Source organism: Psittacula echo, assembly GCF_963264785.1.
Source record: "Psittacula echo genome assembly, chromosome: 1".
Taxonomy (NCBI): Eukaryota; Metazoa; Chordata; class Aves; order Psittaciformes; family Psittacidae; genus Psittacula; species Psittacula echo.
In genome coordinates this window covers 111,611,191-111,627,994 of record NC_137735.1, presented here as the reverse complement: position 1 = coordinate 111,627,994, position 16,804 = coordinate 111,611,191, and the positions used below count along the sequence as shown (strand labels likewise).

Below are 16,804 nucleotides of genomic sequence, written 5' to 3'. Positions count from 1 at the left end.
TACCTCTCCATAAGAAAGCAGCTTGTGAGTGAGTAGCATTAACACAGGTACATGGATTTTATGTGTGTTTTCAGTTATGGCTTGAAATCAGTCCTCAGTAACAATATAAGACAAGATCTGAAAACTTTTCAGTGTGGTCACTGCCTTAGTGAACTGATCTTTTTCCCTCTAAGTTTCAAAAAACTGAAAAAGTAAAATCATGATTTTCAATAAGGTACCATTTCACTGAATGAGAATGAAGAAATAGCCTCTTTAGGAAGACCTCTTACAGGTTAAATTTCCTTGGCTGAGTCTTCCCTGATGGTATCCTTTTCTTTCTAAGACTGTATGTTTTAAGTTTACCTATTCTGAGGAAGAAATGGAATTAAGATAGCCTAAGTAGTACATGGGAAGACACTGACTTTGGTTAATCCTTACTTCTGCTCATCAGACTCTAGATGAATTGTTCCAGCTTGATCTGTTCCTAAAGCTTCAGTTATGGCTTTAAAAATTGGCCTGGTCCTATGGAAGAAAGACCACCATGTATTAAAGCATTAGTTGAAATTAAAAAGGTGAACAATAAATGCACAATAAATGCAGGCTGCTGTTGGAGGGATTGGATTTTTTCTGCTACTTTCAGACCCCGATGCCCATAGTTGCTGATTAGAGGAGATGGAGGGTCCTTCTGAAAGAGGCTGGTTGCTGATGGATGGCTTCAGTGCCTGAGGGTGCTGGATGCCCTGAAGTAGGAAAGGAACTTGTAGCAGAGGCTCACCACAAAGTACCAGATATTTCGAGCCATCTGTGACCTTGCAATGAAGATGCGCCAGATGATCACAAGAAGGGTGGTGTTGAATGCATATCGAATGTTCCTCAGCCTGAGAAAGAGAAAGAGGTATCTTATGGAGGAAGACAAAACCAACAAAGAGCTTACCAGATTGCTTCATTTGCTACAGGTAATTCTGTAAGAAATCCTGTTTACAAGTGGCCCTTGGGCTTTTTGCCATTCCTATTTTAGTGAAGACACCATGCCTAAGGTGTCCCTGCCAAGGATGGTGTTGAAGTTACAGTATAGTGAATAGTTATTGGTACGGGTGGAATATCTGTATTGCAAGTCTCTCATGTTCTGTGTACTCTCAGTATGACTGTTGTTCTGGTTTGAAATGAGCATTTTTATTTTATGATAGTCTAGGTCCAATACTTTCTTTTTTGATTTGGTATATTGGGTATTTATTACTTTGCAGGATTGGTAGGAGGCTAGAGGGCCTTTGCAGAAGATGATGAATAAGGTTCTTCCACTTGGGTTGAACCTTGTTTTTCATGTTGGGAAATTACTCAATAGTCAGAAACAGTCTTCAATTTTGCAGTAACTGCAGCACCAGGGTTTTGAGGAGGGTGGTTCACACCATATATTTAAATGGTATTACTGGATTGTTAAGATGTTAATCATAGACTTAACTAGGTTGGAAAAGACCTTTAAGATATCCCAGCACTACCAAGTCCACCCTGTTGTCCTCTTTCTGTCATGCAAAGTTTCTGCAATTCTTTAGTTCTCACTTTCTCAGTGTCTGACCAAGGGAAGAAAGCTTTGTACCTAATGTCCCCAAGACTGGTTTAATTTTTGTAAGAGTCTTTCTTTTTTGGTAAATTTTCTCACTGCATGATACAACACTGCTTGTTTGGACAAGGTACTGGCCTATTACAGAGGTTCTTATAAATCCTTTAAAAATTACCCATGAATGAAGAATGTGTTTAGTATTCCTTGCTACACCAACAGACTGTTTTATGCTTCTAGCATTTACAGTGCACTAGAATGGTTTTCTTGAAGGAAACAACTATGCTCTTAGATAAGAGATCTGCTCCTTCTGCTGTTGCCTGTACTTCTCAGTAAAAGGGCTGGAGAAGACAGGAAGAGCATAATCTTTAACTGAATAGAAGGACAATCTCAAATTGCTCATTCAGGCTCTCTTAAACTATCACCAGGCACTGAATGCGTAAGCATAAGCTCTTCACTGATTTTGAGAAGTTTTGCCCATTCCCCCCAAGGAATTAGAAATTTCAATTTTATAATGAAATTTAAAATCATACAAATACTTGAAGTTTTTATGCAATGCCTTTAAATTGCTAAAAACTTCAAGGAGCTTAAGAAAACCTAAATCTCGCCCTTAATTTTTCGTTATAATTGTAAATGACCAAGATCATCTGAATTCATGTATTCCTTTTATGCATTGTAACTTCGTTACTTGGTCATCTGCTGGGAAGGCATAGTATCTAGCCCCTGATCATTAGTGTCATCCTCTTTTTGTTACAGGATGGAAAAATGAAATCCTGACAACCCTCTGATGTAAGAAATAAGCTATGCTGTGTTATTCAACAATAATTATTGCAATGTAACCTAAATCATTTTCCTCAAAAGCCACTGAAGGTAGCCAGGAGCTCTTGCCCTTGTCACTGGGTATGACTTACTTTCGTAAGTGCTGCTTTGCTGCTGGAATGCCAGCCATGTCCTCATTTAGCAAGTACTTCTTAGCACCTAGGCAGTAGCTTTCAATGTATTCTGACCAGTGCAGCTGACGAACATCAAAGTTGTATAACTGGGATTTAAAAACAAAGAGCAGAAGTTAAATGGAAGAGTTCAAAACAAGTTCACTATAAGCACTTCGCTGACCTCTGTTCCTGACAAGGCCCTCTCTCTGAAGCTCTTAAAGCCACCAAGTTTCCAAGAAGACATGGGTACCAACACACTATATTTTACAGCTGTTCATTAATGTCTTACCCAGATAGGAATCTGAGCAAAGCAAGCAGAAATTTAATGCTAGCTGCCAGGAAATAAAGATAAGTTTGTCCTTCAGGTGGCAATTTTTGCATAAAGACATGTATCTGTACACACACACACACACAATTGTGGAAGAAAAATGGCATTCCACTCAGGTAAATGGATTTGTATGAAAACCTCTATGCAGTTTTTAATGTGTCACTATAATTATGTGTAAATAACTAAATTGGACATTGCAACGCGAACTGCCTCCGCATCAGTATGACTCTCTGCTGTGCTGCATTCTCAGGAGCTAGATCGACAGAAGTCCAAGAAATGGCTTACTCTGGTGTTTGGCATGAAGATATCTCCTTGCAGAGCTGATTACCCCAGTTAACTTCAGATGTTTATGCTGGAAAAAATGTTAGCAAGCTCTCAGGCATTTGTCTGTCCATTAAAGCAAAGAAAGCATTTGTAAAGAGGAAGAGTTTTTGTTGCAGATTTTTTTACTATTATTATTATCATCATCATTATCATTATTATTATTTAATGGATAAGTGAAGTGAATGTCATTTCTTATCTACAGGGTCTTAAAAGGGAAGATACTCAGAAAAATACCTTCCTTTCACTCCCATTCCAATCCAGGCTTAGGTGCAAGAGCTTTGGTATCAGACCAGCAATAGCTTGAACAGAGAGGTACTAGCAACTATGTAGATCTTGGTGCCTTTGTCAAATATGTATAGATATGTGATCTGCCCATAAACTCTCTAGCTTGAATACTGCTCACAGTGCAGCAGTGGCAACACTGGATGCGGTGCATCTCACAAAGTTCTCAGCTTGGTAAGACTGAAACTCTTGAGCTTGCACCAAGTCCTTGATGCTGTATTTTTTTTAATTTATCTGCCTCAAAACTAGCTCTTATCAGCATTGACGTTCCCTCTACATCTGCTGTAGTGACGGTAGTGTCACTGCCTTTAGAAGTTAGAATTTGCTGCATGTGCTTCTTCTGCAGACTAGGGAAGAAAACTCTTGATTCTACTACTGGGAGTCTGTGGGAGAATTTCATTATGTGAGTGACACCAGTTTGATGTGAATGTCTACGCATCTCTTTGCAAGGACATACTGACCAAAGGTGCATTCAAGCTTATTACAACGATACTGTGTATTCCTTCTGGCTTTCCATTAGAATCCCATTCTTAAGGAGTCAATGGTTTCAAACCTTTGATTACAACAGAGCTTGGCATCCTGAAAATTAATTGCTCTCTGGGGACTTGAACAAAACAGGAACTTTTTTCATATTGTTCAGGGTAAGATACTATGTGTTAATTAAATTTCCCTTTGCAGTGCCCATTAAAACCTATATGGATGAAAATGTCAAAATCTTTCAGTCATTTCCATCTAGATCACCCATCACAGTGCCATGTTAACTGGAAAGACTTCAGTGATTGACTCGTCTTGGAAGGAAGAGCAATACACCTCAGGAGAAGACATTCTCCTGTAATAAATGGAAGGTTCCTGATAAGTTTTTCTAATGAAATAAGGAGGAAATAAATTATTTCGGGTTAAAGTCAATTCCAGTTATCTGGATGTCATTTGAAAGCTCCACAATACACCAAAAAGAACTGCTGCAGATTAAAAGAACTGGAGATTAGCAGTCCATATCTGGGACATTCTTACCTTTTTGTCCTCTGTGTTAAGGTGACTCATTAACATATTCATATTCTCTGAAGACCAATCCCAGGACTGGGTGGAAAAATACTGCAGGAGTGTCATAGACTTGTGCAGTCGATTGATAATCTTCATCATTCTGAAACAAGAGGTGTGTCAGAGGTGGACAGGAAGCCTGACCTTATGCAAATGCTGTCGGTTTGCTCTGTAGATGTTTTCACCAGTCCAGATTAATAGACATTTCAATTTCTGATGAGCATTGCACTGGTGCTGAGAACTTGCTCAGCAACGCTACCTGCTCCAGCTGAGGTCTTGAGCCTACAGCTATCGAGCTTTTATCCTTAGCTCAAACATGGGTGCAAAAATGCATTTCCCAGGGCAAGACTGATGCCTAACTTACTGACCTAAAGGAGGGTTGGAGACCATGTCTGCAGCATGTACCATGTGTGAGATGATGAGCCCATCTAAACTATTATGAAGCCTGCACAGCAGACAGCAAAACCACAAAGGTATACTGCTTGCCTCCTGAGGTCGCTACTTCTTTTCCTACCATGGCCCCATCCTTCTAGGCTGTCAAGGTCACTCTTTCTGAACATCGTCCCTTCCATCTAGAATATCAACGACACTACTCAGTTTGGTGGCAAGCTTTTCATGTCTTTGGGCTTCTTTGATATCTCTCTCTCAAAAAATGACTTTTTATTAAAGGGCATTCCCCTCCCTGTATAATATTGTGGCAGTTTGGAGTATTTTTTGTGACCTCGAAAATCACGCAAGTCCATTAGATTTTATTTTTGGGGGAGTGGGTAGGGTGGGGTTTGAATGTCTTCCTGGAGTATGAGTGCCCTGGTAAAGATGAAAGCTGCTTTTGGGACAGAGCTGCTTAACAGGGACTTTGTAAATGTAGCTTCAGATCTCATGTGTCTTGTCCTTTTTTCTGTCACTGATTTTTCATATGAAAGGGGGTGACAATAATGCTGTCCCACCTTGCAGGATTATTTTACAGTTGTCCCAGTGGTCATGAGTATAAAAGGCCTTTGGCAGTTGTGTGATGTACAGTGCTCAGTCAATTTTGAGAGAACACCACATTCTCTCAGACTGGATATGGGCAAGAGAAAGCATTAAAAGGCTGATTTCTGTGGAAAACAGAGCTGCTTTCATGAGAGGTTTTGAGCTGCCTGGAGGGTAACACAGTTGCTGTTGACAAATAAAAGGCAGCAGTCTGGGTAAGAATGGTGCCAGGCTGGGCTCTCGCCATGCAGATGTGACTGCCACAATGATAAGCACTAAGCACAGCAGAAGACGACACAATGAGTACATCAGTTCAGAGGAGAACTGCTCAGTTTACCCAAAGTGAATTGACAGAGCACTAAAACCTCCTAGGCACTCCTACTCAGCATTAAAGTGCTTTTCATTTTAGAAGCAAAGCACACCATCAGATTAAGGGAACCTTCATTCTGAATAATTATGTGCACATTGACTGAATGCAGTTTATCTAAACTACTTTAAAATTACAACAGATTAATCTTCCTCATTATGCCTGTGTAGGCAAGTACGATGAGACAAAGCTTTGCGAATATTTTAATACCTTTCAAGAACCTGGGAAACAGAGTATATGACTCGACTGCAAAGATCTTAAGTTGCCCCTCAAACTGGCTTCCCAAAAGCCATGAGTGTATTTGAAGAGCTTAGGTGTAATGGAATCTGTCAGAAAGAAATTGTAAGAGAATCAACTGTGTGTCCCTACTTATGTTTTGGAAATAGGTTATCCACGTGGCCTCCTCTCAATGTGGGCAGAATAAGCTGTGACTGTAGATCTATCCAAAGCAACATTTCTGGGTGGCTAAAAGTAAGGGTCAAAAAGGGAAGTGAAGCATCTGAAGAGGCGTGTATGAAAGCCATGTTTTATGTTAACTGACTGAGCTCAAATGTGACCACATTCAAAATACTGACTAATTTGGATGAAGAAGTGGTCTACTGAAAAACATCAACTGAGTAGAAACATGTTTTTCTGTAGCCTCGGAGAGGCTATGGGAAAGATTTCTTATACAAAATCTCATTCTCCACCATGAAGGAAATGGGAGTATTAGTTGTCACTTCACAGCCTTATTCCTTACACTTTGAAAAGCATCCTGTCTTCTAGAAAGCTGTTGACAGCAATGATTTCTTTATTTGCTCCCATACTGCGCCTTGCAAGAGCAGGTTCTCAGGTGCAACAGACTGCCCCAGGGGACTACTAATGATATAAACCACATTATTTTCCATGTCGTGGATGGATGTGCAGCAATAACAGTAAGCCATTCAGGGAAGTTTTGCTACGCTTCTAGCAATTTATGTGAAATGAGCTAACGCTTAAAGTAAGCCTCTCAGGAGAGCCTTCTGAAGCTGAAGGAGATGACTCCTGTACCTACCCTTTGGTATCAGCATGTGATAACCACAGATGTGAAGACGACCAGGGACTCCAGGCTGAGGCAGCTCATTCTCAGAACTTGGAGATCCGCTCTCCGTAACAGTGGCAGGTATGCAGGAGGCTGAAGGCGTGTGGTTTCTTACCTGGGCTTTCTCCCTGTGAGCCTCATGTACAGGTCGTAGAGTATGGCTGGAGCCTTGTGACTGACAGTTATCCAGTACTGGTTTATCAAGTAGTTGGACGTCAAGTGAGCATTGGGTGTTCGGAAGGCCTGCTCCAGTGGGTTCCTTTTGAATGTGGACATAACATACTGCTCTGTAAAAGAACAGGCATTTAACTTAAAATCAGGGACTTAGTTGGGCACAACCATATCAACATGCTGCACTAAAGCCCAAGTTACAGAGCTTAACATCTTTACCCTACAGTTCCACAAACTTCGTAACCAGGGATTAGACAAGGTCATCTCATGGCCCCTTCTGGCCTTAAAATTGATGACTCCATCTCTATTGCCTATCTGAAACACAATCTGACTCTAGACTTAGCATCAGCAAACAAAAATTCCTTATCAAAACACCAAAAGGTAATGGAAGAAAAGCAGGCAGTTGTAGCCTGAAATGCTTCAAAACAAGGAACTGCAGTTCTGCTTTCACCTGAAGCAGAGCAAACTGGTGTTAACATATCTTCACATCACTGAAGACAAAAGTTGATCTGCTAGCATAAAACAAAAATGACATTTCTGATTTTTAATCTAATTTTCTAAATGGCTGATGTCAAGAGTAGTCTGAGCCAGAGACCATGGTTTAGTGGTGGACTTGCAGACATAAAGTGCTGCTTCTAAGACTTCACTATATCCTTTCAAACCACATCTGACCCACAACACCAAACACCTCAGCCTGTTTTCAGATGGGCTCTGGATGCACTAAAGCAGCAAATTGTATTGGATTTTTAACTTAAAAACTAATGATAGAGTAGTAATCTTTCATTCCCTTTTTATGCTAAGGCACAAATATGTTGGGTCTGATTCTGAACTCTTGCAATGGCATAGAAGTGACATCTAGATGTGCCTATCTAGGGCATTTACATATTGCAGAGGCTTAATAGAACTGCAGTATTTCAATATAAGACTATCATCCTAGGGACTGATAAACAGATGGTGCTCCTATTCCTGAGCACCAGTGAGCTCAACAAAGAAGAATATGTGGGCTTTTTTACTTAAAAAAAAAAAAAAAAGAATTTGAGAGTTATGACACCAGTCTGTGCTCATATTCTAGTTTACTCTCTAAGCTTATGTTACAAATAGAAAATCAGATGAAAATTTGCAAGTCACAAGAAACATCCAGATCATCCTCAGATAAGCAGATTCCAATCGTAATATTTAGACAGTAGTCTCATGTATCTGTGGTTGGCGCATTACTCCACTTCAAGTAGTGACTTTTGCTTGTTTCAAGTAACAGCAACTAGAGGAGACTTTTTAGCTGAGTTTAGACAAACTTTTAAAATAATACAATTTAGTTTTAGTGCAAATTCATCGTTATTTTTTGTGTCCCTTATGCTGCAAGTTTAATGGCTGAAGACCAATTCTCCTGAAACTCATCTTGCAACTGAATAGCAAAACACTGACTGTCATTCCTTCTGATTCATGTAGCCACACTGCAATGGTGTGGTTATATTGTGGTCATCTTGCGGGCTGAGGTATGGAAATCTTATCCTTTGCAGCATGTTCTCTCAAAATGGCAAGGATTAGCTAAAAACTCCTATTTAAACTTTTCCAGGTAGTGTGCCTGGCAGCGAGGGTTCGCTGGAGCAGTTTTGGATGTTTTGGAAAGGTGTTTAGTCCTGGCAATAAGCAGTTTGGGACGGGCTGCTAGGAAGGAAGCAGCTGTCCTGGCTCAGCTCTTAGCAGAGTTCATGTCTGTCAAAGCAGAGTGTGAGGAGTTTCTTTCCTCTGGGTTAGCAGCATGGCCATTTACTACAATTATACTTTGTCAAAGTCATAGCTGGCTTAAATGTAGAGATCTGCTCCCAGTTTGGAGAGGGCTGTGTATCTGTGGCTATTCAAGTAGCTCATGGATCAGAAAAGCAATCCCATGCGCTCTGCTACTCATTCCCTTAAGGAAGCTTCTCCAAGAGGCACTTTAAATCCCAGTTTACTTATCTCATCTGCTTATCAATATTTAAGTTAATTTAGTTTCATGTGGTCACTTCATTCCGTAATGGAACCCTACTAGTTTAACAGGAAACCACTGATATTTTGGAATTGTGATTGTTTTGATGTTGTCTGCAGCATATAGTTACAGCTCTGTTTATTCAAATCCTGATGTTAGTATACTGCAGATCTACTTTTCAGCTGTAAACTGGTTGAGAAGGTTTTCTTTTGCAACCATGTTAAAGACATTACTGACTCCCTTTTCTCTTCGCATTACTGGCATCCTTTGCCAGGACTGCAAGAAAGAAGTAACCAGTAAGTAGAAAATGCAGCTCTTGTCATTTCAGATCATCAGCCCTTACACCAAATTCACATAAATCAACAATATCCTTATCATCTTGGCTACCTGAGGCTTGTAGCAGAAAATGCAGGTGTAGTAAAGGAGCTGCAATATTATGCAGTGATACTACTTGGTGAGAGAAGCACCTATTTCAAGAGCAGATGATATAGCTGCTGAAAAGTCAAGAAAAATTCTGCAAGTTAGGAATAAAAGTGGTTTTGTTCTAAAATACACATAAGAAGGCAGTGAGACCAACTTGAAAGACTTACTGAAAACACCAGCATTGCGTAACTTGGAACAGTTAATGCTACAGGTGTTTTCTTTATGAACCTACCTTACCCTGGCTTGCACTGACTAAGCACAATTGCTCTGTTTCATTTCTGGATAGTGTTCAACTTCACAAGCTGCAATAGTTTGTATCAGAAGAGGAGAGAAAGAATCAAACAGACAGACAGACAGATTGGTCAGGGAGGCAGAAAATCCTGAACTAGAATCATACCACCTCTAGGAGCAAATTCTACAGCTCCAACAAAGGCAGATTTAGCAGGGAGAAAATCAGACACCACTCTCGCCTAGGTAGACAGTTAAGGATAAATTAGAATTATGTCTTCCCATGCTGAACAGCATTTTAAAGCCTGCTTTATGGTTTAGAGTAGAAATTGCAAAATGTACTTCAGTCATACCAGCAAGACTTCCATTGCAGCAAAGCAGAATACGCTTCTTCAGATTAATACTCAGTTGTTTGACCACATTTTTGTAATAGCAGGGAAAGTAACAAGAAAGCCAGAAAAAATCCCAAGACACAGCATTATTTGGAAAAGACGTAAGTCAGTTAAAGGTTCCTTTTAACAGGTTTGTCTGTATCTGGAGATCTGTAGAATAAATTGTTTTACCATGGATGTTTAAGCATGAACGCTTAAGTAGACATTTATTTTTCAAATAATTATCTTCTCGATCTCTTTCTCCTCCCTCCCTTCCTGCAAGCTCATCATCTTTGTACTTAAAATGTTCTCATCTCAGCACTTCTCTTTGTTACCCAGGGCATACTTAGCCCACTCCAGCCTCAAATTCTCTGATCTTCCTCTGATTTCCTCCTCTCCCCCCCAAAAAAAGAAATCTACTCTGTTGTGTTTGCCTGTCTTTCCTACAGCTGGTCCTGGTGTAGGTCTTCCTGACCACATAGCCCAGGTTGTCCCCTCTGCAAAACCCATGTTTGAGTTGCACTAAAATGCTCAGTCCCACACCAGATGATTCCATTCCCCACCCTTGTTTCTCAGCAGCTTCCAGTCTCACTCTCATAACCCTCCACTGACTGCTTACAGACCCTGTGCCACTCCGGCCTTCCCAGACTCCTTGAACAGACACCCCTTCTCTCTGCCTATCTTGTGTCTCCTGTATATTTGGATCAGCCAGTTTCCTTCATGCTGGGGAAAAACAGGATTCTGAAGAAGCTGAAAAAACACTGGAGTAGAGACCTGGCCTCAATTATTTCAACCTGAAAGGCTGGCAGAACTAAACACAGAAAGAGACAGACTTTCAAAAACAACAGGCGGCAACTCAAGTAGCAGATGCTGCCCCATCAGGAAGGAGGGAACTAGTGAAATTTGGTCCTTCTGTGCAAGGCGTGGACTACTTAGTGGTAGCTCTTATTTAAAAGAGATCATCACTCTTAAAGTCCTGTTGGAGTGCAAGCCATGGGACTGGCTGCCTAGAAACCAAATAATAGTTGAGTAGACAGAGAAAGTAATATGAATGGGTTGTGAAAATCTGTCATATAAAGATTTTAGGATTACATGCATTTATGAAAAGAAATTGATAGGAGACAATTGAGAATTTAAACAGGATGGCTGAAGGTGTAACATTCCAATGCAGTAAACCTTTCCCAAACTCATTTCTTAAACCATGCAACATCTTTGAGGACCAAATTTTGCTCTTCAATACTCCATACTAATTCTCTTCAGCCTGCTGCTCTCAAGAAAACTGTGGATACAACATGTGGTACAAGGAGTTCCACAGTGCTACTAAAGGAGAAAATTCTGTCTTCAGTCCCATCACACAGCTGAACTGATTATGCAAACTTCTGCTGCACTCAGATGATTTCATTGCTAAATCCACAGTTATAAGCAAAGTAAAAGAATAAAACCGATTATAATGCATTAATACATTGCTGTTTTCATCAGTAAAATGACGAAACCCACTGAAAATGGGTTAAGAAAGGCAAACCTGAGGTAGTAGTGTGACAGTGGCTGTTGTATGAAGTCGCGACCTGTGAAGAGCTTTGCATTTATTCCTGTGAAAAAGCCACAGAAGATCTGTGACTAATCACAGTATTGTATCTCTCATTAAAAAGAGTGCCAGAAACTTAGTGGGATGTACTCACCACTCAGCCAATTGCTGAAACCTCATCTCTGCTAGATCACTTGATCAAGTGTATCACAGTTAGGACATTAGTAGGACTTTCACAGAAGCCTTATTCTGAAATGCAATTATACAGGCTGAGAAAATTGGGGCTGTTCAGCCTGGAGAAGAGAAGGCTGCATGAAGACCTCATAGCAGCCTTCCAGTATCCGAAGGGGGCCTACAAGGATGCTGGAGAAGGACTCTTCATCACTAGGACAAAGGGTAACGGGTTCAAACTTACACAGGGGAAGTTCAGGTTAGATCTAAGGAAGAAATTCTTTACTGTGAGGGCGGTGAGGCACTGGATAGGTTGCCCAAAGAAATGGTAAATGCTCCATCCCTGGCAGTGTTCAAGGCCAGGCTGGACAGAGCCTTGGGCGACATGGTCTAGTGTGAGGTGTTCCTGCCCATGGCAAGGCGGTTGGAACTAGACGGTCTTAAGGTCCTTTCCAACCCAAATCAGTCTACGATTCTATGTTCTGATTCTCTGCTGACTTACTGTTTGCCACTTAAAAAGTGCAAAGCAAAAGCTGAGAAGTGAAACACATAGCAGTGACCTGCCAGCTTCCTGTATTTAAAGCCCAAAGATATGAATGAATGTATAACAGAAAGCATCTCAGGCCCTATGAATCTGTCCAATATACTGTATGTAGTATTTTACAGCTGAGCAAATTCTGCTGCTTGGCTTCAGCAACAGTTTTCCACTGTAAGGGTGTCAGGATTTGTCTCCCTTTTCCTTTACCCCTGCCTTGAAAGCATATCCACCTGAAGAAAAGTCAGCCATGAAAAGAATATGAATCCTTCCACTGAAAGATTCATGATCAAAACTCAAACTGTTCTTGAAGCACCTCAGTTGTTTCAAGAGTTCCCTTCTCAAGTCTACACCAATTATTTCTGTTTAGAATTTTCTGCACAGAAAGAGGAAGAGTGGCTACTTTACTTCCATAATATACTCGTTTTCACTTACTATCAAGGTTCTCCAAGTGATTTCAAAGCACAGAAAGAACCCCAAAACTAGCAATCAGAAAAGGAAGATGTCCTGCTATGGCTACAGAGAGCATCTTCTCATAGAATTAAGGGACTGGTACTTTATTCTTTTTTCCAACACTTTCATACCTCTGTGCAGCAAAGCACGTACTTTGCTGGTTTGTTCTGTGATTACACCCACAATGAAAACTGAATAGATGCTTTCCTGAGCTGAATGCCCAGCACCAGCTGCTTTTGCTCATCAGACCCTCACCATGTGCAGCTGGGCCTCCCACATGCAGCTTAAATGGCACTTAAACACAGGAAACCACCTTTTCAAAGCCTGGCAGAGAAGTGCTATTGACGTTTGACATGTTCTAGCTTTAAATTAGAGCTTACCCATTTCTCCCCAGAAGAAAGGGTTGATTCCACCTGTTGTGCAGTTGTACACCAACATGGTTTTTGGTCTGGAAAAGAGAAGTATTATTTTAAGCTGTATTAGAAAAGCACCCAAAGCTTTAAGTAACAGAGCATGAAACCTAACAGCCCAAGAAACAGTAACATCAGCTCATAAAAAAATATATTTTTCATAAATATGAAAATGCAGTATAAAATACAAAGTTTTGATAAGATCCAGTCAGATTCTGGAAAACAGATGAAGTTAGTAAAGACAGTTGGGGTTTAATAAAAATAATCCACATACAACTCATGAAAAGTTAGAAAAACAATAAGGAAAATGTGCATACTGATAAATCTCTGATTACATTTTTCCCCCAGTAGTTTCTCTGAGTATATTGTAAATAATTGGCCCAAGCCAACCTCAGAGACACACTGTATTTTACAATCATTTTCTTAACAGATATGATTTTTGCTGCTTTTTAAACTCCATTTGTTACTGTGGTGATCACGAATCAATCCATTTCATCAAAATTCTCATTTTAATATCAAATTAAGTCTGGTTGTTATTTGGGCATGGAACTAAATATTGATTACACTGGTTTCATGTCTTCCTTTAATAAAAAACATGAATTAATCAAATGGCTTTTTCGACCTAAACCTGCCTTGTCAAGGGTGCAAGTGATCAACACAGCATTTTTCTTACTCTGCATTAGCAGCTGAAGCTGAAATGCTAAAAAGAAGTGAGATCTGGCCTTGAACAGGGGATAGCAGCTTGGCTGGAAGATACAGAATCTCAGTGTGTCTAGGGTGCCTGTGGTGCTCACAGCCTTTCTCCACTGGAGCAGGCTGCCCATCTTTTAAGAACTCCTGTTACTGAAGAGACCAGGAGAGAGAACCCCTAAACCTGGGATAGGAAATCTCACACAGCAATATTTGAAAACTGCATTTGGATAATGCAGTTTTAATGGTGCTTTTTTTAACAATGCTTTGATATCATGGCATTAACTGTGTATTAGCATTATTATAATCCCCAGCAGGCTTCTACGGATGGTTAGTACTGATAGACATGTGTCAGGCTCTGAATCTATGATCTCCCATAACTTTGAATTACTGAGTAGAAGTCTGATAGACTGTTAAACGTAAAAAATGCTCAGTAGTGCTTTATTTGGGAAACTGCATCATTGAAACAATACAGCAACTCACTAAGGATTAAATTGGTAATACGTGTCCATATAGAAAACTCACCTAGTACTAGATACATAGCCTGATGGAAAGTGCACTGAAGTGAAAGCACAAACTTCCATTTACTCCAGTGGGTCAGGCCCATTAAACACCTTGAAGAGGCTTCCACTGAAGAATTCCTTCTTGTTGATTTTATTCCCTTCTCCACTCTCCAGCTGAGTTAGTGACCTTGGTAGAGTGGTAGAGTGTAGAACTTTGTAGACTTCTGCACTACGTACTGAACACTGCAATTCTCTGCTAAGTTTTAGAATTTAATTTCTGTTGGTAATGTCACATGCCCTGAAGGATACTCACTTTCTGATTAGATGATTGGAAAAAAATTAAAAATTAAACCATACAAGCTATTTTTCAGGACAGCACCTAAACCCAAAACTCTCTGAGAAATCAAATTTACAGAAGGCTCAGGCTCTTGATTTTTGTATACAGATTGCTAACCTTAGGGTAGTGCCTAGCTAGACAAAGCCCTAAATCAAGTTCTGCAATTGCTCCTTTAGCCTGTAACTATTTGTGTGGGAACCAGATTAAAACCATGTATCTTTTGCCAATGGAAAGTCAGAAAAGATGGCATTTCTTCTACCATGGCCAGAGCCAGGAATTCTACTTGTGTGCTGACACTGCTCATGAGCGTGTGTTCACCTCCTTTTCCAGCTTTATGAACAAGCTGTAGCCCTCTTCATCTGAAGGCTCTCAGAGGTGTATGTGTGAGGAGAAGCTGTATTTATTTTTCCCAGTCCATGTTGCTTTGGCTGTTGCTGACGGAAGGGCACAAAACAATGAGATAAATAAATCTGGAGAGCTGGTAAACTGCCTTTTAAGATCCTTTTAGGATCCCTGTATTTAGGTTACTGTATGTGGCTCTTCCTCACTCAGAGGGCTTACTCTGTCTTTCAGAGTAAAATACTTATGCCTTTTATTTGTCTGGTATTGATTACCCAGAATTGCATAAAAATCCAGAATTATTCATGTGGTTTACTCTGCAGCACTTCCTACCTAATGATTTAAGGTCAGAGTCACACATTCACAGGAAAAGAGCTTAAATCCTTAATGTCACTTACACATATCCTTCTAAACAATGCCAAGAATGGAGGTTTTTTAGATCATGTCCCCTATCATATGAACTCATATTTATATTGTGTTTTCCAAGGAAAATGCAGTGGATTTTCACCAAGGAAACTCGGGGGGAGAAAATGTGAACCAGAAAATGAATCAACCAGGCTCTCACACAGGTTTTCAGTTAGCATCTGGCTCCCTTTAGAGTCCTGGTACAGGTAATAAATGCCCAAGTCTGGCACAACAGGAGTGCCTTCCTACCTGTGCACAGCAGTGTACCACCCAGCTGCAAGGGTGAGGTTGATAGCGACGTCTACTGGGATCATATCTGCCACTGCTTCGTTATTGGCAATGACAGTCCGGAGAATCCCTTTGCCCGCCTGTGGAACAAAAGAAAACAGTCACTAACGTAGACCATGGTAAAATGTCATCAGCTTGGACTAAGGAAACACTGTCATGTTAGCACTTTTCAAGCCTGGCACCTGCTGCAGAAGAGTATTTGGTTTCTGTGGAAACAAAGATAGATCCCACTATTCTGTGTTTCCAGAGGAAGTCTGAAACATGATGATGACTGTGCTGCATACAACAAGAGAAGCTGTGACTCTTATTTAACTCAGTATGAAAGAAATACCTTAGCAAAGAAATATATTTGAATTTAATGAAGTAAAATCCCCAGTGATATCTGAAGATACATTTTCTTAAATGACACAGGCTGACAGAGGTCTGAGTGTCCCTCAAAGATAGTAGTCACTTTGGAAATGACACCAATAGACTCTTTGAAAAGTTTACTCCCTTTCCTTTAGATGTATTCACATCTTCCTCTTCTCAAAAGCTGTGTCTGTTAAGCACAAAGATACAGTCAGGACATGGCCCCTGCCTTGAAGAGCTTGCCACCCAATGAAACTCAGGAAATGAACAAGTGAAAATACAAAGTACTGACAACCAACATTTTGCTTTGGTTGGAAGTGCATTTGTGAGGGGATCAGTCTCCCCAGTATGTATATATTTAACCTGAACGTTTATGAAGGAGTTTCCCCCATGACCAATTAGTCTTTGGAGGTTCCATGGCAACAGACGGCAACAAATGGCAACAACATGGCAGACTGAATCTAAGAAGACAATTCAGCAATATAAAAACATGGAGGTGAAATGGGGTGAAGGAACTTCACCTTGTGTGGCACATATGAGGACTGAACAGAGCACATAAAAAAAAGAAACCCCAACAGCAAAGTCAAGGTTGCAATCAAGTCACCTAGCACATGGGAAATAAAACGCAGTGAAGCTGAGGACCAGTGTAAAACCTGGGAGGATAAAAGCGCTAGTGAAGCAAGGAAATTTCATGAGCTAAGACTCCTGAGCGGTCTCACCTCATCCTTGGTGCAGCTGGCAGAGGGATCATAGACAGACTCAGAAAGAGGCAAACATGTAAGTTTTCCTGTATGACTCCATCCT

At 40.5% G+C, this 16,804-nt stretch overlaps 1 protein-coding gene across 1 annotated transcript in view; it reads right to left on the bottom strand.

Moving 5' to 3' along the window:
• Positions 1-694: 694 nt before the first annotated feature.
• FAR2 (fatty acyl-CoA reductase 2) overlaps positions 695-16,804 on the bottom strand; it is a gene marked incomplete at both ends in the record, with an annotated part of 75,934 nt that continues 59,824 nt past the window's right edge. Inside the window, 6 exons of the mRNA XM_080635245.1 lie at positions 695-857; positions 2,446-2,573; positions 4,412-4,541; positions 6,953-7,124; positions 13,061-13,128; positions 15,614-15,732. Of these exons, the coding sequence (XP_080491371.1) occupies positions 695-857; positions 2,446-2,573; positions 4,412-4,541; positions 6,953-7,124; positions 13,061-13,128; positions 15,614-15,732 (780 nt within the window). The remainder of the gene's footprint in view (positions 858-2,445; positions 2,574-4,411; positions 4,542-6,952; positions 7,125-13,060; positions 13,129-15,613; positions 15,733-16,804) is intronic.